At 45.5% G+C, this 26,633-nt stretch overlaps 1 protein-coding gene across 1 annotated transcript in view; it reads right to left on the reverse strand.

Moving 5' to 3' along the window:
• Positions 1-26,633, reverse strand: part of LOC135217463 (polyphosphoinositide phosphatase-like) — a 333,908-nt gene that overhangs the window by 96,078 nt on the left and 211,197 nt on the right. The window contains exon 15 of the mRNA XM_064253366.1: positions 17,962-18,132. Within this exon, the coding sequence (XP_064109436.1) occupies positions 17,962-18,132 (171 nt within the window). The remainder of the gene's footprint in view (positions 1-17,961; positions 18,133-26,633) is intronic.

Genomic DNA, 26,633 nt, shown 5'->3' on the forward strand with positions numbered 1-26,633 from the left:
TGGAATCTTTCACCCCCTAAAGATGCAGCTTCTCTTCGCATGACCATGGGATTGCTTGCACATTACTCAAGATGGATACCTAAATTTTCAGAGAAAATCCGCCCTCTCACACAAGCCAATGGTTTTCCTTTGTCCACTGAAGCACTGCTAGCTCTCGGGAACTTGAAGAAAGACATTGCTAGTGCGGTGGTAACGGCCATTGATCCCTCTTCTCTTTTCACTGTGGAAAACAGACGCCTCTGATCATGCGATAGCAGCTACTCTGACACAGAATGATCGCCCAGTGGCTTTCTTTCCCGCACTCTCACTCGCAGTGAACAAGGACATTCCTCAGTGGAAAAGGAAAGCTTATGCCATAGTGGAGGCATTGAGGAAGTGGAGACACTACTTAATTGGACACCACTTCAAGCTCATCACTGACCAACGTAGTGTAAGTTTATGTTTGACTCTAAATCAAACAGTAAAATAAAGAATGACAAAATAGCGAGGTGGCGAGTTGAACTCTCATGTTTTCACTATGATATAGTAATACCGTCCAGGAACAGAAAACATACCAGCTGCTGCTCTCTCCGCATCTGTGGTGCCACTACTTCTGATAAACTCCGAGAACTTCATGAAATCCTATGTCAACCCACCCTGGGTATCTCGCATGATGCATTTTTGTCCGGGGGGGGGCGGAATCTACCTTACTCGGTAAGAATAGAAGTGATGGAAAATTACCACCTCTTTTGCCAAGTGTTGTTTAGAGCTCAAACCTCGATTCATCAAATCCTCGGGACAACTGATCAAGCAACCCAACCTTTCGAGAGGTTGAACTTAGATTTCAAAGGCCCAGTTTCCTCTCAATCTAGAAACAAATACCTCCTCACTGTTGTTGGATGAATTTTCAAGGTTCCCGTTTGTTTTCCCTTGTGCAGATATGACCACTAGAAACTGTCATCAGTTGTTTGGTGCAACTTTTGCTTTGTTGGCATGCCAGCGTACATCCACACTGACAGGGGTGCATGTTTTATGTGAAGAGCTGAAAGATTTCCTGATGAAGAAGGTGTTGCTACCAGTCGCACTACACCTTATAACCCTAAAGGGAATGGTCAAGCTGAAAAATATAACGGAATTATATGGAAAACTCTGACATTAGCCCTTAAGACAAGGAACCTTGATGTGTCTCAGTGGGAAAAACTGTTCTCCCAGATGCTCTCCATTGTATACGCTCTTTTGTGTTGTGCACCTCCACGAACTGTACTCTTTCATGTTTTTGCGCCTTTTCATGCATAGTAGAAGGTCCACCACCGGCCAATCGTTGCCTACTTGGCTCATCCAAGGAGGGCCTGCTCTCCTGAGACGCCATGTAAGATACCAGCAAGAACGACCCCTTAGTGGATGAGGTTGAAATCGTAGAGGCGAACCCCGAGTATGCTCATGTGAAGCTTCCAGATGGTAGGGTGACTACGGTTTCATTAAGACATCTTGCTCCTATGGCTAGTGACAACCGTGAAGTACAGATGCTGGGGTTCCTGTATCTCAGTCCGAGGTTCCTGAGGAATTGTCAGTTGCAAATGCTCCTCAGGAGATTGCTCGCGGTCTCTCCCATGTGGATATTGCTTCTCAGCAAGACACTCTTCAGGAATCCCGTACAGTCCCTCAACAGGTAGCCTCACCTCCTCCACTTCGAAGGTCAGAGAGAGTGAGGCAACCTCCAAGTACTCAGGATTACTCCAAGTGAACTTAACTGAGAAGGGAAGAATGTGGTAAAAATAAACCTGTTTCATATTAGTGCTCTATAGCTTTTGTTTACTTTTGTGGTACCTTGCTGACGTGTCTCGTATTACAGCTGTAGACTCGCCAGATTATGGTACAATGCTTGATTCTTTGTATATGTTACTTATGATGCCCCTTTGTATGTTATATGCTGTTGTATATTGGTTATACTGTCTTTCATAAGGAGTGTGATTTATGTACCTTCTTAGTTAACTCAAGTGTTTATTTTTTATGTTTAGTCTGTGTTCAACAACGTGTTTTTTTTTATTTGCAGTGTACTACTGTAGTGGAATTGTTTACTGAATAAAACCTTGATTCTGGTTACACCGGGTTTACTTCATGAAGTTTAGAAAAAATATTTCCTAAATCCACTTCCTTTTTATCTAACAATATTACAGTAGTGTTCTTGCACACTGTACTAAAATATCTATACTATATTCGCCAACAATTCATTTTACTCTACTCTTGTCAAGTTCACAGATTGCATCACAAGAAAGTTGTATACTGTATTAGCAAAATGTTTATGTATAAGCATACAAAACCACCAGTGAAAAATATTCTAATTGATAAATGATATTGTTATGATACAATAAAGTTTCATACATACTTACCTGGCAGATATATACATAGCTATCGACTCCGTCGTCCCCGACAGAAATTCAAATTTCGTGACACTCGCTACAGGTAGGTCAGGTGATCTACCGCCCTGCTCTGGGTGGCAGGACTAGGAACCATTCCCGTTTTCTAATCAGATTCTCTCTTCCACCTGTCTCCTGCGGGGAGGCTGGGTGGGTCTTCAATCGTATATATCTGCCAGGTAAGTATGTATGAAACTTTATTGTATCATAACAATGATATTGTTAAGATACAATGAAGTTTTATACATACTTACCTGGCAGATATATACTTAGATATAGACTCCGTCGTCCCGACAGAATTCAAAACGCGCGGCATACGCTACAGGTAGGTCAGGTGATCTACCATTCCCGCCGCTGGGTGGCGGTATCCAGAACCACTCCCGTTTTCTGAGCCAGATTTTCTCTTCCACCTGTCTCCTGAGGGGAGGCTGGGTGGGCCCTTAATCGTATATATCTGCCAGGTAAGTATGTATAAAACTTCATTGTATCTTAACAATATCATTTTTATGCATGCAACTTACCCGGCAGATATATACTTAGCTGATTGACACCCTTGGTGGAGGGTAAGAGACAGCTACATACATACCAAAATAAAAAATTTTAATAACGGGAAACAACAATTGTTGTAGGATATCAATCCTTGGTTCTTACCTGTTTGGGCAGAAGACTTCATGATTACTGTCATTTAGTCTGCATGCCTCAAGAGCTTCAGCGAGGTAACGACCTATGACCGAATAGCCCTTCTGGATCATGTCAATGGGGGCTAGCCCGCATACGCGACAGAGCCTGCATGGATCGTACCAATGGGGGCTTACCCGCTTACATGGCACAGCCTGACCTGTATCTTATCAATGGGGGCTAGCCCTCTTACATGACAGAGCTTTAGTCTTTACATAATGCACAACGAGGAGACCACAAGTTAATCCCGACCACCTGACCTTCCTAACCATGTTAAATCTAGGAACTGAAAGGGGTTATTCCTATACCCTCTTCCAGTCAACCATAAAAACCAAACACCATAATGCTAAAATTACATAAACTAAACTAATTAGGATTAACCTCAGCTCCTCCTCCCAGCACTAAATCTGCGGAAACATATGCTCCCAGTGAAAAGCACTTCTCATAAGTAACTCTCACATCCCTTAGATAATGAGAGGCGAACACCGAGTTACACTTCCAATACGTGGACTCTTATTAGGGCTTGAAGGGACCCACGTTTTAGGAATGGCATTGAGGTTGCTATGGCCCTCACTTCGTGTGCTTTTCACTCTGAGGAGCTTAAATTGTTCTTCACCACATTTAGATGCGCTTCCTTAATTTAATGTCTTTAATGAAAAACGTAAGGGCGTTTTTTGAAATAGGTCTTGTCGGATCTTTGACCGAACACCAAAGACTTTCTTGCGTACCTCCCAAAAGAGACTTTCTTTGTAAATAAAATTTTAGAGCTCTTACGGGACAAAGGGTCTTCTCCTGTTCTTCTCCCGTAAGAGAAGAGAGTGCTTTCACTTCGAAGCTTCTAGGCCACGGTTTTGATGGGTTTTCGTTCTTGGCTAAGAAGAGAGGCTTAAAAGAGCAAATTGCAGCCTCCTTCTTAAAACCCACTGCCTTCTAACGCCTGTAATTCACTCACCTTTTTAGCCGTGGCTAGGGCGAACAGGAATAGAGACTTCCTTGTCAAATCTCTAAAGGAAGAATTATTGGCAGGTACGAATTTTTCAGACATAAGATAATGAAGTACTATATCCAAGTTCCAACTGGGATTTTTATTATTCTGACTTTTTGAGGTCTCGAAAGACCTAATAAGATCATGTAGGTCCTTATTGTCCGACACATCCAGTCCCCTATGCCTAAAAACCGAGGCCAGCATACTTCTATACCCCTTGATCGTAGAGACAGCTAGGCTTCACTTTCTTCTAAGGTAAAGAAGAAAATTTGCAATGTCGGTTTTATAGAGGTTACTGGAAGAGGATACCTCATGCGCCCTGCACCATCTTCTAAACACCTCCCACTTCGACTGGTACACCCGTAACGTGGATGGTCTCCTGGCTCTTGCGACTGCTTTTGAAGCTTCTCTAGAAAACCCCCTCGCTCTAATGAGTCCTTCGATAGTCTGAAGGCAGTCAGACTTAGAGCGGGGAGGTTTTTGTGATACCTGTTGAAGTGGGGCTGTTTGAGAAGATCGTTCCTTAATGGGAGCGATCTGGGAAGATCCACCATCCACTCTAGCAACTCTGTCACCCAATCTAGGGCTGGCCAAAAAGGGGAGGGGGCGATCAAACTAAAGTCAATTTCGTTCCCTCTGAGGAGGCAAACTTCCTTATTACTTCCCCTACTAGTTTGAAGGGGGGAAAAGCGTACCCGTCTATTCCCTTCCAATCCATGAGGAGGCCGTCTATCGCTATTGCTCTTGGATCTGCGATCGGGGAGCAATAATTCTCCAACCTCTTGTTCCAGTTGGTTGCGAACAAGTCTATGTTCGGCCTTCCCCATAACCCCCATAACTGATCGCACACTTGAGGGTTGAGGGTCCATTCGGTGGGGAGTACTTGGTTTCTTCTGCTTAGCAGATCCGCTCGAACATTTCTCTCTCCCTGAATAAATCTCGTTAGCAGAGAGATCTGTTTCTCTTGAGCCCAAAGCAACAACTCCCTCGCTGTCTCGTAAAGGGAGAATGAATGGGTTCCCCCTTGCTTCCTTATATACGCTAGGGCTGTCGTGTTGTCGGAATTGACCTGAATGATCGATCCTGAGATCTGTTTTTGAAAGTGCAAGAGAGCTAAGTGAATGGCTTTCAACTCTTTTTTGTTTATGTGCCAGGACACCTGAGCTCCTTCCCAGGTGCCTGACACTTCTTCCGAACCCAACGTTGCTCCCCACCCTACGTCCGACGCGTCTGCAAACAACGCTCGGAGAGGGCTCTTTATGTGTAAGGATATTCCTTGACCGAGTTTCTTCGGGTCTAGCCACCACCGAAGATCTTGCTTGATCTTGTCCGTGATCCTGAATGATTCTTCGAGGTCCTGGGAACTCTGATCCCAGTTCCTCCTTCAGATAATACTGAAGGGGTCTTAGGTGCAGTCTCTAAGGAAACGAACTGCTCCAACGAGGATATGGTTCCCAGCAAACTCATCCATTCCCTCGCGGAGCAAAGCTCTTTCCCTAGAAACACTGACACCTTTGCAAGGCAGCGTTCTATTCTCTCTGTTGATGGAGACGCTAGAAAACCCCGAGAATCCATCTGAATCCCCAGATAAACTATGTTCTGCTGGGGATCCAGCTGGGACTTCTCGAGGTTGACTAGGAGTCCCAGTGACTGCGTCATCTTTAATGTTACCGAAAGGTCCTCCAAACACTGATCCTTCGACTTTGCTCGTATTAGCCAGTCGTCCAAATACATTGAGATCCTGATTCCTTCTAAATGTAGCCAATGCGCCACATTCCTTAGGACACCCGTGAAGACTTGAGGGGCCGTCGACAGTCCGAAGCAAAGTGCTCGAAATTGGCACATGGAAATATGCATCTTAAAGGTCCAGGGATACCATCCAGTCCCCTGGACGAAGAGCAGAAAGTACAGAGGAAGAAGTCTCCATCGAGAACTTCTTCTTGATCACAGACGTTCAGCGCACTTACGTCCAAAACCGGCCTCCACCCGCCCGAGGCTTTGGGTACCAGGAATAGACGGTTGTAGAAACCTGGTGAATGGAGATCTTGAACCGGTTCTATTGCCCTCTTCTGCAGCATAAGTTCTACTGCTTGCAGGAGAGCTTGACTCTTGACAGGATCTTTGTATCTCGCTGTTAACTCCCTTGGGAGTTCTTGTTAAGGGAGGATATTCCTGAAGGGAGGAGGTATCCTCTCTCAGGATAGAGAGGGTCCAGCTGTCCGCCCCTCTCTGTGCCCAGACTCTGGCAAAGTTCGAAAGTCTGGCGCCTACAGCTATCTGGAGGACTTCTTCTTCATTTTGCCTTCCCGGCGGGTCTCCTGGAAGGTCTTCCTCTGTTGTCCGGTCTTCTACCTCTAAAAGGGGTTCTCGCGGAGGAAGAGGCTCCTCGAAAGGGCTGCTGAAGAGGTGCTTTATCCTTCTTTTGAAAGGGAACAGTAGGCTTGAACCTCTTTGCTGACTGTGTCAGTAGATCCTGTGTAGCCTTACCAGCTAAGGATTTTGCTATATCCCTTACCATGTCCTGTGGGAAAAGGTGGTTAGATAGTGGCGAATATAGCAAGGCCGACCTCTGCAGAGGAGATACTGACTTGGACAGGAAAGAACCGTACACTGCTCTCTTTTTCAAAACTCCCGATCCAAAAAGGGCAGCTACTTCCACCGAACCGTCCATCACCGCTCTGTCCAGACAAGATAATACACTCGATAGTTCCTCCATAGTGACAAATTCGGGATCTTGGGCTCTCTTCGCAAGGGCTCCCAAAGCCCAGTCCATAAAATTAAATACCTCGAGTGTCCTAAAGAGTCCCTTTAGGAGATGGTCTAGTTCACACATCCCCCACGTAGCTTTTGCTGATAGTAAAGCGCGCCTCCTTGAAGAATCGACTAAGGAAGCGTAATCTGCGTCTGCAGATGAAGGCAGTCCTAAGCCCATAGGCTCCTGGGTATCGTACCATCTTCCAGGTTTACCCGTCAACTTTGAAGGAGGGCATGAAAAAACAGTCTTGCCCGCTTCTCTTTTAGTTTTAAGCCATTCTCCAAAGCCTTTGAATGCTTTTTTCATGCTAAGGGCAGGACGCATTTTTACAAATGAGGATGCTTTTGGAGACTTCGTGCTGGATAACAAAGATCCTGGAGAGGGCGGATCCGCTGGTTGAAGCTTATCTCCGAACTCCTGCAACAACAACAAAGACAATCTCTTATAATCAGAGACTACTACATCCACTGGTAATTCCTCATCCGAGACTTCTTCTAAGTCTCCGGCTGTAGGAGATCCTTTCGGAGAAGAGCGGTTCTTAGTAGTAGAGGGACTTCTGTCAAAAGAAGAAGAACGTCGCCCGTGCGACATATTCTTGCTACTACAAGGCGCAAGAGAGCTCGTAAAAGCATGAGATCTCCTTTCGGTAACCTGTTTTCTACCAGGTGAAGGCCTCCTACTCTCAGAAGAACTCATAAAGTGCGAAGGGGTCTTACTCCGACCTAAGCTCCTACAAGATTCCTGGCGCCTGCTCGACTCCTGACGCCTGCTTGACTCCTGGCGTCTGCTAGACTCCTGGCGCCTACTTGACTCCTGACGCCTGCTCGACTCCTGAAGCCTGCTTGACTCCTGGCGCCTGCTTGACTCCTGGCGCTTGTCGTGACTCCTAGTAGGCTCTTGACGCCTCTCACTAGACTCCTGGCGTCTGGTAGGCTCTATACGCCTGCTATATTCTTGGCGCCTACTAGGCTCTGTCAACTCCTGGCGTTTGAAAATATCCTGTTTCTTAGGCTCTTGACGCCTAGCCTGATCCTCAGTAGAGGAGTCCGACTCCTGACCTCTCCGAAAAGACGTAGCTGATCGTTTGCTCTGCGAGCGGCTACCGCTGGGAACTTTCTTTCTATACAAAGGAGAGGATCGCTTAAAGGGAGAACGAGAAGGTCTCTCAGGTGACAAGCGCCTGCTAGAGTGAGAAACCTCTCTTCTACCAGGAGAAGAAAACTTCGATCTCTTCACTGGAAGGGAGGAGTCTTTCCTTCGAGACGAATCCGTATGTAGAGCGCCCACCAGGGAGGATATTTGTTCCTGTAGATTAAGCAGGAATAGTTTAGTCGGGTCTTGAGGCGCTGGAGACGGTCTTCTCGCCTTCTTACTACTCGAAGGAAAATTCTCTGGAAAGCGCTCAGGGCTCGAATCAAAAGCGTCTCCTTTCGGCGCAACCCACGATCTCTTCAGCGGACGAGACTTCGAAGCAGAGCTCCATCCACGCCTAGACGAGGAGGAGTCCGACGCGGAAAAACACTCTTCCAGGATGTCTTTTCTACGACTATCCAAGGCAGCCTGGGTTGTTACTTCAGGATCTGCCGAAGGGACGCCTGATCGTTGGGGATGCTCCACATCCTCCCTGCGGCTTTTGACATTCCTCCTCCTCTGTTCCTGGGAATTTGGAAGCGGTCCAGGCCTAGGAGCAATGCGGAGCCGATCAGACGCCCCCTCCACTGCACTGGGGTCACTGTATTCACTGACACTCTTACCTTGTGTTTCCATAGCTTTAAGCTGATCCTGAAGCTCCCTGATCGAGGATCTCATTCTTTCCATTTCTGAAAATGAATCCTTAGATTCAACGCAGGGAGAAGGGGCTGAGGTTATGGGGGAAACATTATCTAGGTTGTTAGATTCTAATTCAGGCTCAAAAGAACAAGATCTACTCGAGCTTCTAGCTGAAGCTTTTCTAGCTCTATCCTTCTCTCTTTTCTTAATATAAGAAGCTAAATCCTTCCATCCTTGCTCTGTAAGTCCTTCACATTCAGCACAAGTTCTATCAAATGCACATTCAGAACCTCTACATTTAATACAAAGTGTATGAGGATCTACCTCTGCTTTAAACAACCTAGTCCTGCATTCGTCCCTTGCACACACCCTAAACTTAGGTGTTACCTTAACTTCAGCCATATTAAAAGAAAAAACCAAATCCAAGTCCTAATACAGTCCAAAATAAGCGTATACCAATCCCGAGAACAAACAAAAGTACTTCACCAAATGAGTCCAACCAATCCTCGGCAAATGAGCAGAATTCCAATCAGGAGAGACCAAACAACAGTTGTTGCCGGCCTCAGCGACAGAGAAAATCTGGCTCAGAAAACGGGAATGGTTCTGGATACCGCCACCAGCGGGCGGGAATGGTAAGATCACCTGACCTAGGCCCCACCAACACCCCCCCCCCCTGTCGCGTATGCCGCGAGTTTTGAATTCTGTCGGGACGACGGAGTCTATAGCTAAGTATATATCTGCCGGGTAAGTTGCATGTATAAAAATATCATTTTCATACATTCAACTTACCTGTCAGATATATACATAGCTGATTGACACCCTTTGGTGGAGGGCAAGAGACAGTTAACTACTGACTAGACAGGTAAACAACATATGTTGTAGGTATTTATAGACCTTGGTTCCTACCTTATTAGGTGGAAGACTTCGTGGCTACTGCCCAGGAGTCTGCTTCACCTCAAGAGCCTTAGCGAGATAGTGATCTGCGGCCAAGAGTTCTTGTGGGTCTGTTGATGGGGTTTCATCCGCTTACTCGGCAGAGCCTAACTGGCATTTGTCAATGGGTGCTAATCCGCTTATATGACAACACGCCTTCTTTAAGGAGCACACAACCGATCCCGATCACCCGATCCTAACCCGTGTTAGTTCTAAGATTGCCAAGAGTCATCCCCGAACTCTTAGCAAACAACCAAAAACTCAATAATCACACATACAAAAGTAAAAAAAAAAAATGTTGTACCCCTCTAATAGTCAGTTGTCACTCGATCTCCTAGTGAAGAGAAGTGAAGGCCGCCTGTGCGGCATCTGACACTTCCATGCACAGGAAATACAAGAACACATCTGACAAGAGGGTTACGTACACATATTTAAGGATCGGTGCTCTCTCCTTTACCCAGAACCGTCTGTGCTGACACAAACGGACCTAGAGAATAATATTTCTCATACGTAACTCGCACATCTTTTAAGTAATGAGATGCAAATACTGAGTTGCATCTCCAATAAGTTGCATCCAAAATATTTTTAAGTGATATATTCCTTTGGAACGCAATAGACGTCGCGATTGCCCTTACTTCATGAGCTCTTACTCTTAATAGATTAAAAGAGTCATCTGGGCAGTTCTTATGAGCCTCGGTAATGACACTTCTAACAAAGAAGGCCAAGGCATTTTTAGACATTGGTCTCTTGGGGTCCTTTACTGAGCACCATAGACCGTGTTGTGAACCCCCCAACCGCTTCTTTCTGTCCAGATAGAATTTCAGTGCTCTAACTGGACAAAGGGATCTTTCTGTTTCTCTGCCTACTAGACTAGTAAGTCCTTTTACCTCGAAGCTCCTGGGCCAGGGATTCGAAGGGTTCTCATTTTTGGCAAGAAAGAGAGTCTGGAATGAACAAATCGCAGTCTCCTTTGAAGCCAACTCGTGACTCAAGGGCGTGCAACTCGCTGACCCTTTTTGCCGTAGCAAGAGATAGCAGAAATAAACACTTTCTAGTGATATCCCGAAATGAAGCCATATGTGGTGGTTCGAACTTCTCGGAGGACAGAAATTTCAGGACCACATCCAAGTTCCAGCTTGGAACCCTAGGTTCTACTGACTTCGATGTTTCAAAGGAACGAATGAGATCGTGCAAATCTTTATTATTCGTCAAATCTAATCCCCTGTTTCTGAAGACTGCTGAAAGCATACTTCTGTACCCCTTAATAGTCGGTACAGAGAGATGCGACTTTTCCCTCAGGAAAAGAAGGAAATCCGCAATTTCGGTCACAGAGGTATTGGAAGAGGACAGCTTCTTCGACCTGCACCAGTGTCTGAAAACTTCCCACTTCGATTGGTACACTCGCCTAGTAGATGATCTGCGGGCTCTGGCAATTGCGCTTGCCACCTTGCGAGAAAACCCTCTCACTCTGACAAGTCTTTCGATAGTCGAAAGGCAGTCAGAGCAAGAGCGGGTAGATTTTGATGGTACCTCTCGAAGTGGGGTTGTTTGAGCAGATCTATCCTGTTTGGAAGAGATCTGGGGAAGTCCACTGTCCACTCCATTACCTCCGTGAACCAAATTCAAAGGGATGGCCAACCTATGGGGCTATCAGAGTCATCTTGGTTCCCTTCGAGGCCACGAACTTTCTGACTACTTCCCCCAGTGTCTTGAATGGGGGAAAAGCGTACACATCTAGCCCTGACCAGTCCAGGAGAAGGGCGTCTATTGCATAAGCCCTGGGATCTTCTACTAGGGTGCAAAATGTGTCTATCCTTTTGGAGAGAAACGTGGCGAATAGATCTACTTGAGGTTTCCCCCAAAGATACCAAAGGCTCTGACAGACTTCCGAGTGGAGGGTCCATTCTGTAGGAAGGACCTGGAACCTCCTGCTCAGTCTGTCCGCTCTCACGTTCCTCTCCCCTTGGATAAATCTTGTTAGCAGAACTACATTCCTTTGATTCGCCCAAATCAGCAGATCTCTTGCTAGTTCGTATAGGGCGAGAGAGTGAGTTCCTCCTTGTTTTTTTTGACATAAACCAGAGCGGTAGTATTGTCGGAGTTTATCTGTACCACTTTGTCTCTGACTATGTGCTCGAAGCTCTTTAGCGCAAGGTGAATTGCTAATAGCTCCTTGCAATTTATGTGCCATGACACCTGTTCTTCCGACCAGGTGCCTGACACTTCTTTGGATCCTAAGGTCGCACCCCAACCTGTCTCCGACGCGTCTGAGAACAATGTCAGGTTTGGGTTCTGAACTTCCAAGGATACTCCTTTGTTCTCTTCTAAGGGGGTCAACCACCACCTTAATTGATCTTTTATTTCCGCTGAGATTGGAAACGTGTTCGAGAGCTGTCCTGTCTTCCAACTCCAACTGCTTCTCAGGAAGAACTGAAGCGGATGGAGATGTAGTCTTCCTAGAGGAAAGAACTGTTCGAGCGAGGAAAGGGTCCCCAGAAGGCTCAACCATTCCCTCGCTGAAGTGCGCTCTTTCTCTAAGAAGTTCAATACTGTGGAACAGCCTTTCCTTATTCTCTCTTGAGAAGGAAATACTCGAAAACCCCGAGAATCCATCTGAATCCCCAGATAGACTACGTTCTGGCTGGGGACCATCTGAGATTTCTCGAGGTTCACGATCAATCCTAATACTTTTGTCAATTCCAGGATTGTTGACAGATCCTCCAAACACTGCTTTCGAGACCTGGCCCTGATGAGCCAGTCGTCCAGGTATAGGGAGACATTTATCCCTTTCATGTGTAGGTGTCTTGACACATTTTTCATCAAGTCTGTAAAGACTTGGGGAGCCGTAGATAGGCTGAAACACAGGGCCCTGAACTGATAGATACTTCCCTCGAACATGAAACGAAGGTACTTCCTCGACGAATGGTGAATCGGGACGTGGAAATATGCGTCTTGAAGATCTAGGGATGCCATCCAATCTCCTTGACGGAGTGCTGCAAGTACTGAAGCAGACGTTTCCATGCTGAACTTCTGTTGTTCTACAAATTTGTTCAGCGCACTTACATCCAGTACTGGTCTCCATCCCCCCGAGGCTTTTGCTACGAGAAACAAGCAATTGTAAAACCCCGGGGAGCTGTGATCCAGTACCAGTTCTAAGGTCGCACCTCAACCTGTCTCCGACGCGTCTGAGAACAATGTCAGGTTTGGGTTCCGAACTTCCAAGGATACTCCTTTGTTCTCTTCTAAGGGGGTCAACCACCACCTTAATTGATCTTTTATTTCCGCTGAGATTGGAAACGTGTTCGAGAGCTGTCCTGTCTTCCAACTCCAACTGCTTCTCAGGAAGAACTGAAGCGGACGGAGATGTAGTCTTCCTAGAGGAAAGAACTGTTCGAGCGAGGAAAGGGTCCCCAGAAGGCTCAACCATTCCCTCGCTGAAGTGCGCTCTTTCTCTAAGAAGTTCAATACTGTGGAACAGCCTTTCCTTATTCTCTCTTGAGAAGGAAATACTCGAAAACCCCGAGAATCCATCTGAATCCCCAGATAGACTACGTTCTGGCTGGGGACCATCTGAGATTTCTCGAGGTTCACGATCAATCCTAATACTTTTGTCAATTCCAGGATTGTTGACAGATCCTCCAAACACTGCTTTCGAGACCTGGCCCTGATGAGCCAGTCGTCCAGGTATAGGGAGACATTTATTCTTTCCCTTTCGTGTAGGTGTCTTGACACATTTTTCATCAAGTCTGTAAAGACTTGGGGGAGCCGTAGATAGGCTGAAACACAGGGCCCTGAACTGATAGATACTTCCCTCGAACATGAAACGAAGGTACTTCCTCGACGAATGTGAATCGGGACGTGGAAATATTGCGTCTTGAAGATCTAGGGACGCCATCCAATCTCCTTGACGGAGTGCTGCAAGTACTGAAGCAGACGTTTCCATGCTGAACTTCTGTTGTTCTACAAATTTGTTCAGCGCACTTACATCCAGTACTGGTCTCCATCCCCCCGAGGCTTTTGCTACGAGAAACAAGCAATTGTAAAACCCCGGGGAGCTGTGATCCAGTACCAGTTCTAAGGTCGCACCTCAACCTGTCTCCGACGCTCTGAGAACAATGTCAGGTTTTGTTTGGTTTCCGAACTTCCAAGGATACTCCTTTGTTCTCTTCTAAGGGGGTCAACCACCACCTTAATTGATCTTTTATTTCCGCTGAGATTGGAAACGTGTTCGAGAGCTGTCCTGTCTTCCAACTCCAACTGCTTCTCAGGAAGAACTGAAGCGGACGAAGATGTAGTCTTCCTAGAGGAAAGAACTGTTCAAGCGAGGAAAGGGTCCCCAGAAGGCTCAACCATTCCCTCGCTGAAGTGCGCTCTTTCTCTAAGAAGTTCAATACTGTGGAACAGCCTTTCCTTATTCTCTCTTGAGAAGGAAATACTCGAAAACCCCGAGAATCCATCTGAATCCCCAGATAGACTACGTTCTGGCTGGGGACCATCTGAGATTTCTCGAGGTTCACGATCAATCCTAATACTTTTGTCAATTCCAGGATTGTTGACAGATCCTCCAAACACTGCTTTCGAGACCTGGCCCTGATGAGCCAGTCGTCCAGGTATAGGGAGACATTTATCCCTTTCATGTGTAGGTGTCTTGACACATTTTTCATCAAGTCTGTAAAGACTTGGGGAGCCGTAGATAGGCTGAAACACAGGGCCCTGAACTGATAGATCCTTCCCTCAAACATGAAACGAAGGTACTTCCTCGACGAATGGTTGAATCGGGAGAACGTGGAAATATGCGTCTTGAAGATCTAGGATGCCATCCAATCTCTTGACGGGAGTGCTGCAATTACTGAAGCAGACGTTTCCATGCTGAACTTCTGTTGTTCTACGAATTTGTTCAGCGCACTTACATCCAGTACTGGTCTCCATCCCCCCGAGGCTTTCGCTACGAGAAACAAGCGATTGTAAAACCCCGGGGAGCTGTGATCCAGTACCAGTTCTATTGCTCTTTTGTCCCACATCTGTTCCACCATTTGACGAAGAGTATCCATCAGAACAGGGTCCCTGTATCTGGCGGACAGTTCCCTCGGTGATGTTGTCAAGGGGGGCCTGTCCTTGAATGGGATATAATAACCCTTCCTGATTACCGACATCGACCAAGGATCGGATCCTATGTCTTCCCATGCTCCCGCAAAGGCACTGTAACCTGGCTCCTACAGGTGTCTGGAGGAAAGATTTCTCATTTTCCCTTCTTAAGGGGACGGAAGGAAGATCTTCCCCTTCTCTCGTTTGTCTTCCTTCTGGCGATGGATCTAGCCTGAGGGCCTCCTCGAAAGGGGGAACTGCTGCTGCTGAGCTGGCCGAGTGGCTTTCTTTTCCTCACTGGCCACAGGTCTATTCTTCCTTGAGGATTGTCTGAGAAGATCTTGAGTGGCCTTCTCAGTTAGTGAATGAGCAATGTCTCTCACCAACTGAGAAGGAAATAAATGTTCTGAGAGAGGTGCAAACAATAACGCGGATCTCTGCAAAGGAGAGACGGCCTTAGTGAGAAAAGCACTGGGAACCGCCCTCTTCTTTAGTATTCCCGCACCAAAGAGGGAGCATACTTCCGCCGATCCACCTTGAACCGCTTATCAATGCATAAGGATGCTATGTAAGGTTTCTGGATTTAGTTGTTCCTTTCAATGGACTTCTTAGCAAGACCCCAAGGGACCAATCCAGGAAGTTAAATACTTCTAAAGTGTGGAAAAGTCCCTTGATGAGATGGTCCATTTCCGAAAGACCCCATGTTGCTTTAGCCGAATTTAAGGCGTGTCTCCGAGGTCTACAGACCTCGAGAGTCTGACGATCAGCTGAAACGGGCAGAGACAATCCCATATTCTCTCCCGTTTCGTACCATATGCCTCTTCTACCCGTTAGTTTAGCAGGAGGCATGCAAAAGACTGTCCTTCCTAACTCCTTCTTTGTCTTGATCCAGGAGTCAAGAGATTGTAGGGCCCTCTTCATGGATATGGCCGGCTTCATTTTCAGGAAGGATGAAGACTTGTGCGCTTTCGTGCTTGAAAAAAGAAAAGAGAGCGCGGAGAGGAGGAGCGGCTGGAGTCAAGGCATCTCCATACTCTTCTAAGAGAAGAGAAGAAAGAACTTTATAATTTGAAAGTCCTTCTTTGTTAGTGATTTCGTCCTCCGAGACGTCTTCTAAATTAATAGGCTCGGAAGGAGAAGGCTCCCTTCTCTCATCTGTCTCCTCCCTTGTCTCTTCCTTTCCGAAGAAGAAGCACTTCTAATAGGAGAGGGACTAAGAGTAACACTCTCTCTGCGTCTATCATTAGGAGAGTCATGAATAATAGTTTTACGCCTGGAAGACTCCTGTCGGATATCAGGCTCTTCATGTGGAGAATGCGCCTGGCCCCCTTAGCAGGAGTATCTCGCTCAGAATACTCCTGGCTCCTGGGAGGAGTATCGTGTTTTGAATACTCCTGGCGCCTGGGCAGGCGCCAACACACTTCGAATACTCCTGGCGTCTGGTAGGCGCATCGCGCTCCGAATACTCCTGGCGCCTGGTAGGAGTATTAAGTTCAGAATACTCCTGGCGCCTGGGAGGAGTATCGAGATCAGAGTACTCCTGGCGCCTGGCAGGCGTATCTCTTTCCGAATACTCCTGGCCTTTGGAAGGCGCATCTAGTTCTGAATACTCCTGGAGTTTGGCACGAGTATCGAACATGGTAGGCGCATTTCGTTTGGCAAGTATATTGCGCTTAGCAGGCGCTCTATCCTATCAGAGCTTCCTCTTCTCCAGTTGGATCTTGGTGCTTGGTTGAAGTTCTAGTCTTGAACGATCTACAGGAAACTCAGGCTCTTTGCGCTACTTGGCGCCTGACTCCTAGCTGGCGCCAGACGCTTGGCAGAAGTTACTTCTTTTCCACTTCTCTCCTGTCTAACGCTCCGCTCCCCCCAGAGATGGCCGCCTGTGCGACACCTCCCCCACGGAAGGCTCGTTGCGCCTGACAGGAGATCGGTATTTGGATTCTCTTAATCGGAAGCCTATCATCCTTCTTACGAGTAGGCTCTTTAGAAAAGTACTCCTACCAAAGACGCTAATTGCTCCTGCATATTCATCAAAATCTTTCTGGTCGAGGACTCATTCGAATCGGAGGGAGGGATCTGGAAGGCGCTCGAGGATCTCTTACAGTCCAAGGATCTAACTCCTTTCTAGCCTTCTTTATTACCGAAGGCGCATCTTCTTCAGAGAAGCGCTCGGGGCTAGAATTGAGCTCAGGTCTTTCCCAATTCCTCTCAGCGGACGGGAAAACTTCGACTCCTTCCATCCTCTTCTCGGAGAAGGCGAACTAGATGACGAAAAGCACTCTCGTAGGACGCTTTTCCTATAGCTGTCCCTGGCAGTCTGAGATGTAATAGATTCTGCCGAAGGGACGCCTGATCGTTGGGGATTCTCCACAACCTCCGTAAGGCTTTCGACTTTCCTTCTCCTCTGGGCCAGGGAGCTTGGAAGCGGTCTAGACCTGGGAGCGTCACAGAGACGACCAGACGCCCCCTCCACCACACTGGGGACACTAAAATCACTTGAGAAACCACATTCACTTCTCTTACCTTCCAATGCTGCCATTTTTTCCTGCATTTTCTGAAGGGAAGCTCTGAGTTCCGCCATTTCTGAGGCAGAATCAGAGGGGTTAACAACTTGTGAAACGGGCTGAAATAGAAATGGGCATAAATTATCAGAAGAAGAAGCTACAGAATTAGATAGAAGTTTCACGAGTCTAGACATTTTTTCGCTTTTTGTAAGCCGCCTTCCTCTCTCTATCTTTCTCTAACTTCTTCAAAGTAAGAAGTTAGATTCTTCCATTCTTGCGCACTCAGTTTCTCACACTCGTTACACGTATTCTCAATCGAGCATTCAACCATTCTACAACCACTGCATGCAGTGTGAGGATCTACCGAAGCTTTCGGAATCCTCACCTTACAGCCCTCATTCACACACACTCTGAAACTAACACTAGAGTCAGACATATTCACGAAAATCCAAAGCCAAGTCCAAAAAACAGTCCACGATAGCGAATGCCAAACAACGATCCAAGTACGTCACCAAAAATCAGTCGAAAGATGATCAAAAGCGTTGTGAAAAAAAGAATTCCAGTCAGGAGAAAGTAACAATAATGTTGATACCACCGGCGACAGAGAGAATCTGATTAGAAAACGGGAATGGTTCCTAGTCCTGCCACACAGAGCAGGGCGGTAGATCACCTGACCTACCTGTAGCGAGTGCCGCGAAATTTGAATTTCTGTCGGGGACGACGGAGTCGATAGCTATGTATATATCTGACAGGTAAGTTGAATGTATGAAAATAGCTTTTTCTGAAGTGTGAGTTATCTTTTTGCAAAGAAATTCAACTTAACTAACTTTCTATACGAGCTGTGCAACCCACCTTGTGCCACTGGATGTAGTAGATGATGTTGAGGCCTGACCAGTCATGTTTGGATTTTTGGGAGATGGGGATCCTGAGTTCACAGTTCGGGACAATTCTTCTTGCCGTTTTCCAGGACGGCGACGAACGCTAAATGGGCTTTCATCTGTTGTAAAGTTTGGCATGTAGTCCCTAAAATTATAAACAAAGTATTTACAAAACAATATTAAAAACTTAAAAAAATTTTCAATTAAAAAATTATAATTCCTCTAAACTTCCATCAATTTTCTACTCAATAGCAACAAACACTTTACTTTACTTAAGCTATGCATAATAAGGAGTGGGATCACTGAGAAATCTGAATGACTGAGATGTCAACAGGCATACAAGGTCAAGTCTTTCTCCTTGAAGAGAATGCCTCAGGATTTGAGATGAAGTGGCAGCAACCATAGGGGTTGGAAAGAGAGCAGTCAAAGTAGATCAGGCCATGTGCTTATGAAATAAGTATAGTAATATCATTCTAAATTTTCAATGTGTACGAAGTTTGAGCTCTTCAGAAATCTACCACATTAGAATGAAAAAGTTGTTGATGTGCACCATCAGTAAGCTTTAAATATCTACAGGCATTTCTGTTTATCTGTGCTATATATTGTTACGTTTATTCCTGCCTTGCCTTGCCAGTATTTAATATTAAAATCAAGCTAGAATCGGCAGCCATCTTAATGCAAACATCAGCTGAATTTGGGAGAGATTTGGGGAAGTCAGCATAGGCCAGGCCAGACAAGGAGAAGGAATTTCCTGTCCATTCGTAGTTTAGCGGGAGGGTAAAAATTCGTTAAGCACTAGGGATTATATCCCAAGGGGAAGTGTGCAGCTATGTAAGTACTTCCTAGGCCTATTCTTAAGAGCGGCGAGGGGGGGGGGTGGAAGAGTCTAATCGACGTCAGTCCTGCCCTACCTCTCATGATGGACACACGTCCGATCCAGTCTTCCATATAGGCCTAACAAAGGCGCTGACTAGTGCGCCCCAAAACTCAGACAAATCCAACACCAATCTCATCAAACTACACTCCATAAGGCACCCATGTATGTCTGAGTTACATTCATAATGCCAGTTCTTTCCCTCCGAGTCAAACAAACTCTCCCCCATTTTCAAATTCAATTTCTAACTTCTTAAACGAACCTCCTTTTCACCCTGACTAGCAATCACATGCTTCCCTTGTGACTTGCCCAAGATCAACTTATGTAGATCTTCATTGAGCTATTCTATTTAAGCACTAGATTTCTCCCCTTAGTATTAGCATTGTGCATGATTAGGGATAAAATGATATTGTTAAGATACAATAAAGTTTTGTACATACTTACCTGGCAGATATACTTAGCTATAGACTCCGTCGTCCCCGACAGAAATTCGATTTCGCGCACACGCTGCAGGTAGGTCAGGTGATCTACCGCCCCTGCCGCTGGGTGGCAGGAATAGGAACGATTACCGTTCTAGAACCAGATTTTCTCTTCCACCTGTCTCCTGAGGGGAGGTTGGGTGGGCCATCAATCGTATATATCTGCCAGGTAAGTATGTACAAAACTTTATTGTATCTTAACAATATCATTTTTGTACATGGAACTTACCCAGCAGATATATACTTAGCTGATTGACACCCGGTTGGTGGTGGGAAAGAGACAACTATTTACTGAATAGACAGGTAAACACATACTTTTGTAGGTAATAAATAATAAAACCTTGTTCCTACTTGATCAGGCGGAAGACTCCATGGCTAATGCCTAGGAATCTGCTTCGCCTCAAGAGCCTCAGCGAGGATGTGACCTATGGCTAAGAGTTCTTGTGGGTCTGTCGATGGGTCTTATCCATTTACTCGACAGAGCCTCTTACATGACAATATGCCTATGCTAGTGGCATAATTAAGGAGCACAACACCGATCCCGATCACCTGATCCTAACACGAGGTTAGTGCTTAAGTTGAAAAGAGTTATCTACAAACTCCTTTCAAACAACCCAAAGAAAAAACATGACGTTAAATAAAATTTAACTCACTAGTTAAGGATCAGTATCTGCTCCTTTCCCAGCAATGTATCAGCAGACACGTATCAACCAAGAGAGAAGGATCCCTCGAAGGTTATCTTGACATCCTTCGGATAATGGGAAGTCAACACAGAGTTGCATCTCCCGTATGTGACAGCTACTATGTCCTTATGACATATTGTTAGGGAAAGAACAAGAATTCGGTAAAAGCTCGCACTTCATGCACTTGTAATTCTCAGCTGTTTGAAGGAATCATCAATGCACTTATCAAGTGCTTAGGAGATCACAATGTCTCAAAGAACGGCCAGGGCGTTCTATGATATAGATCTCTTCTGGGTGAAGCCTGGAGCCTGGCTAGCGCTTCGTGCCTGGCAGGCGCCTAGAGCCTGTCTAGCGCCTCGCGCCTGGCTGGAGCCTTGCACCTGGCTGCGCCTCGCGCCTGGCTGAAGCCTTGCACCTGGCTGGCGCCTGCGCGCCTTGGCTGGTGCGCTGGTTGGCTCCTCCTTCCTGGCTAGCGCCTCGCGCCTGGCTGGAGCATTGCGTCTGGCTGGTGCCCTTGCGCCTGGAAGGCACCTGGAGCCTGGCAGAAGACTTCATATTACTGTCTATGAGTCTGCATGCCTCAAGAGTTTCAGCGAGGTAGGGACCTTATACTGACAAACCCTTCTGGATCATGTCAATGGGGGCTAGCCCGCTTACACGACAGAGCCTTCTCGGATCGTGCCAATGGGGGCTGACCCACTTACATGGCAGAGCCTTACCTGTATCATATCAATGGGGACTAGCCCTCTTACATGACAGAGCTTTAGGTTTCTCTTTACTGGAAGGAGTCTTGCGTCTGGATGGATCCTCAATCCTGACTGGAGCCTAGCCTTGAAGGAGCCTGGCACCTGGCTGGCTTCTAGAGCCTGGCTGGCTCCTAGAGCCTGGCTGGCTCCTAGAGCTGGCTGGCTCCTAGAGCCTGGCTGGCTCCCTAGAGCCTGGTTGGCTCCTAGCCTGGCTGGCTCCTAGAGCCTGGCTGGCTCCTAGAGCCTGGCTGGCGCCTCGCGCCTGGCTTGGCTCCTCCACACTTGCTGGAGCTTCGAGCTTGGAAGAGTCTCTAGGCTGTCTGGCAATGTCCACATCGGACACTCTTATATCTGTCCGATTTGTTCGCCTCTGGTGCATTTGCGCCAGGTTGGAGGCCCGCTCCTTCTCAGTACCGACCATGACAGAGTTCCTTGGAACTGTCCGCCTCTGGCGTTTTTCGCCTGTATTGGCATTTGGCGCTTGGCTGGCGCTACATTGTCCGAGAGTCCTAACAACCACATAGTTTATCAGGAGACTGGAGAAGGGTGGAAGAAATTCTTCCCCTTTGAGCTTTTGGCCCCTGGCAAGGGGAGGTGATTTAGTCAGCTACACCCAGTAGACGACAGGATATCTCACGGATCGAGATTTCTCAATACGAGAGAAGAGTCTTCCTCCGAGGAGGATCCTTCGTGAACACTTCTTTTGCTAACGAGATCTCTTCTTACTGTTGATGAGGTTCCTCGTTGCAGAATCTTCCCTATCCTTGCCCGAAGGAAGAAAGGAAGGAGTCTGGAAGTCGAAGGAGACTCTGAGCTGAAATTGGGCGGAACCCTGATTTCTAGCTCTTATTGTATCCTTCTGAATACCTTCTGGGAAGCATTTTGAGCCCTCATCGCACCCGAAGACTCTGTAGGCAAACGTTTAAACCATCTCTTCTTCTGTAGATGAAATGTAAGTACCCTGCCTGGGCAACTAAACTTCTATCTGAAAGCGTTGCGTCAGGAATAGAGGGATTTATTTCTTTTGCCAGACAATACTATGCTGGCAAGAACCCATTGCCGAGTCTCCATTGAATCTGATGCGAGATTCCAATGCACAAAAAAATTCACTTGTCTTCTTGGTCGTTTAGGGCTAAGAGAAACAAAGAATTCCTTCATAAACTTCCTCAAAGAAGTTTGATGAGGAGCAGTTCCATTTTGTCGGAACACGGAATCTGTGGCCACAAAAAAAAAATCCCATTCGAAGTACATGATATCCTACTCTTGTCGTATTGCGGTATCGTATAAGATCCCGAAGCTCAATCCTCTGTTATCTCTAATTCCCCCTTTGTAGGAACAGTAGTATGGCCTTTTACTGCGTTCTTTGATAGCAGATATATACATAGGTGATTCTTCCCTCTGAAAGTGAAAAAAAAGGAAAAAACCTCGCTATGTGGTTTCACAGAGGTATCGGAAGAGGACAGTTTCCTCATTCCATCTAGCACGATCTGCAGCAATTCTATGTCTTAGCCATGACTATTGTCATTTACCTTGAAAAAACCTCTCATTCATGTCCATTCTGGTCAGTCTGCACGCGGACAGACTCAGAGTGGAGAAGTTTTATAGGTCTATTTATAATAGATTCTGATAGAATATCCAGATACTCTTGGAAAAGCCTTACGAAAACATGCTGTGAGAAGAACGTGACTTCTGTGAATCCAACCTCTCTAAGGCCAAAATGAGGCATACATCCTCTCTTCCTTTGACGCCCAGTTATCTTAATATCTGTTAAGAATTTATAACTAGGGAAAAAAAAGGCTAAAGTTTATTCCCCTTCTTTAAATTTAAAGATGTCTTATATTGCTACCTCTCTTGGTTCGAGGAAAAAGCAGTAGTCTAAAGGAAGCCTGTTCGTCTTCTACCTTACAAAGAGATCTATGAAGAAGACTTTCCGCAGGTTCTCACAACTCTTTTCAATAAGTGTTAGACATACGTTAACAGTTATTATCTTCGATCGAGAAGGTTCTCACGGACATGCAAAATCTTGCATCGAACCTCTTAAGGATCGTTACGTTTCCGTGTCTGTTCCAAATAGGTTTCTCTTTTGTTAACGCGAACAGGGGCGAAAAAAGAGATTCTCGATGCTCTTTGCGATATGAGAGAGTCGTGGAATTGGCCTAAGTGATTAAAATAAATCATTTCATCATTCCTTGTAAGCGACCCCTTTTCGATTAAATGGGTAACGAAATCAGGAACGAATCTTGCCGTTACCGAGCCTGCTGTCCGAGAGGCTACTGGACTCTTAGGTTAATAACTCGCTAAAACGAGAAATATCTTGGATGGTGCTTCTGGCGCGGCAGGCGCTTCTGGCGCAATTTGCGCCAGGCTGGCGCTTCCTTCTAGTTCTTTTTTAGGTTATGTGCATAACATCTATGCCTTTATGGTACCCGACATCCTTCACATGTTAATTCCGTTCTTAGTGGGAAAAAACTTTTATATACGTAGTATAGTCCATTCAGGGAAACAACTTCTGCCACTAAGAGAATGTTTCCCATCCGACTCCGCCCAACTTCTCTTGAGCAATATCCGAATTTAAAAAGGTTGTGTGCGTTTCTCGAAAGGATGAGAGAATTATATATATCGCGCGCTGCCGTATTAGAATCCTTTATAATACTGTCACATTGTGGTAAACAGCATTAATCTAGGAAACCTTTTTTGTAAGGATACTAGGAATTCTGTAGTTAACCTCGGTATGTGCATAAGACTTGACCATACCGTAGTCTTAAAGTGAATTCTCTACTACATTCATCTTCTCACTAAGCATGTACTCTAATAAGCCATGCTTTCGTAAGCATGAGAGCATTATACAATTATAGAGTTCCGCTGCGTTAGAATCTTTTAAAAATGTTACCTACGGTAAACAGCATTGAAATGTTTGTAATATCTTTCTTATTGAAAGCTTCTTAGCAAAAGGCAGACAATATTTTATTTATGTTTGCTTAACTATCCCCTCAATCAGAGGCTAAAAAAAAAAAACCACGATTGTAGGGGAGAGAGACGGTTATTCATTCCATCCCGCAGGAGAGAGACATGTTACCGACCACTCATGACCGACACCTACATGATACTGCGTTGGTGTCTAAGCGATAGCAGTCTCGTTAGCCGACTGGCCTTACTCTTCCAGAGTTGCCAGCTACTCCATTTAATAAAGGAATCTTATAAAATTATTATCGAACTTCAGGAAGTTCTTATAATGCGAAACAAGACTTCGATAAATCTAGAAGCTAAGTAGGTGTTGTCTTAACAATCCCTTTAAGCGTAGTCCTTCCTAGGAAATTCCTGGAAGGATACTGGTAACTGAGTTGCTCAGCAAAGAAGTAAACGGTATGTGCTTATGATTTGCCGTATCGTATTCTCACACAGCAGATACTCTACTACCTTCTTTCCCTGCCGAGGCAGATAGAGAAAGGATATTCTGGTGCCTGGATCCTTGCACCTAGCGCCTGGAATGTTCCGCACGCTAGAAAGGAGACTCGCTCCTGGAACGTTCCGCTTGCGTGGAAGGTCCCGTGCGCCCTGACAGTTCCGAGCGCCTACTAGACCCTTTTAGAAAGAGCCTCTTGCCCAGAAACGTTCAATGGAAGGATCGTTCTGATTGCCACTCTACTGTAAGGCTCCTTGCTCTAGCCATCTGATTTCTGGCGCAATTTGCGCCAGGCTGGCGCTTCGTCTCTTTGAAGGCGCCTTGCGCCAAGAAAAATTTTCTAGAACGCGGCTCGCGTTTGGTTGTAGGAACGCGGCTCGCGCTAGTCTGTTAGCTGGAACGCGCCTCGCTGCTGGCTATAGGAACGTAGCTCACGCTAGCTTGCTGGAACGCGGCTTCCTGGGCAGCGGCTGGCCTCAGTGTTCTCTTAGTTTTCAGAGAACGCGCTAGATCATCGCTCCAAACATACATTCTTCGTCTTTTCGGATGTAAGATGAAGAGACGCACTTTTTTAAGGATGCCTTATCAATGGCTATCCTTGGCAGTCTGGGACGTTCTACAGAACCCGCCGAGGGGACGCCTGACCGGTGGGGGTTCTCCCTAACCTTCCTGCGGCTGTCGACTTTCCTCCTCCACTGGGTCTGGGAGTTTGGAAGAGGTCTAGGCCTGGAAGCGCTACGGAGCCGATCAGACGCACCCTCCACTGCACTGGGAACACTATATTCACTTCTTACCTTTTTTAGAGCTCGCCTTTTGAGCTCCATCCATTTATCTTCAAATTTGCACATATGAATTTGTAGATTCTGTGGAGTAAGAAGGTGATGAGGATGCAACAACTACTAGAATTGTCAATACTCTAACTGCTTGTTAGTACGAGAGCTCTTAAAGCTTCTAAAGGAAGCGTATCTAGTTATATGCTTTCTGACTTCCTAAAGTAGGAAGTTAGATCTTATATTTCCTTCATCAAGTTCTAACACTTATACACGTATTAGTGAAAAAAAATATCAATATTTCCCTTATTGCAAAATATAAGTCTACCGAAAAATTCGGTAGTTTCACGTAATATATTTTTCGAAATTTCGAAGCCAAATTCATTAAAAAATTAATAAAAGCGTATGCCAAACCAAAGACCCAGTACTTCCCTGCAAAAGACAGCCCAGAAGGTCGATGGCGATGAAAAAACGAAAATCAAGTCAGGAGGTAGCAACAACGTATGTTGACACTACCGCGACAGAGAAAATCTGGTTCTAGAACGGTAATCGTTCCTATTCCTGCCACCCAGCGGCAGGGGCGGTAGATCACCTGACCTACCTGCAGCGTGTGCCGCGAAATTCGAATTTCTGTCGGGGACGACAGAGTCTATAGCTAAGTATATATCTGCTGGGTAAGTTCCATGTACAAAATTCCCTCCATAGTGCAGTAGTCGCAAATGTTGTGTGAGAAGTCTTTGTTTTATGTTATGTATAACCTGGAATCCATTTCCAAATTTCCAACTGCCAGCTCTGTGTATCCCTGCCTCCTTGCCAGCGCTTAATTACCTTAGAAGATATCATCAATTTGGAAACCAGCCTTTGCATTGATTGTGAATTCAGCCACTCTCTCATGTTACTGTAAATAATAGAGTAATTTAAAACAGTACAATGTGCCCTCTCCAAGCGGCCTATCTGCCGTTCAGTTCTCTCACTCTCAGGCTGTTCAATGTTATTTTGTAAATAAACTTAATTAAGAACTAATTGGCTGAGTTTTCATGGCAACCTTAAAGCATTTAACAGTTCTCTATCTCAAGGTTAGTCACAAGCGCTCCATTCTTACTCCCTATCATTACGTGTGTGTGTTGTGTTGGACCTTTTTCAGCAGGCTTAATATTTCATTCACAAAACCCCCAGCCAAGACACCGCACACACACACACGCATATATATATATAAATATATATATATATATATATATATATATATATATATATATATATATATATATATATATATATATATATATATATATATATATATATATATATATATATGTATATATATATATAATACATACATACCTACATACAGTGGGCCCCCTGTATTCGCGTTATCTGGATTCGCAGACTCATGATTTCTCTCTGGACCCTATCTACCCCTTAGTTGCAGGAAATTCACCTATTCGCGAGTTTTTTTGGACGATAAATAATCACTAATTAGTGCATTTTGATGTTATTTTCACGACTAAATACATTTTTATGATACAAAAATTATTTACTAACTTTAAAATATTAATATTGATCAATACTGTATTACTAAGTTTAACATGATTATATGATATCACATAATAACAATAATAATTCTCTCTCTCTCTCTCTCTCTCTCTCTCTCTTACTTACGTATGTTTATTTGTTTTGTAGTATAAATAAAT

Source organism: Macrobrachium nipponense, chromosome 7 (assembly GCF_015104395.2).
Source record: "Macrobrachium nipponense isolate FS-2020 chromosome 7, ASM1510439v2, whole genome shotgun sequence".
In the NCBI taxonomy this organism is placed as follows: Eukaryota; Metazoa; Arthropoda; class Malacostraca; order Decapoda; family Palaemonidae; genus Macrobrachium; species Macrobrachium nipponense.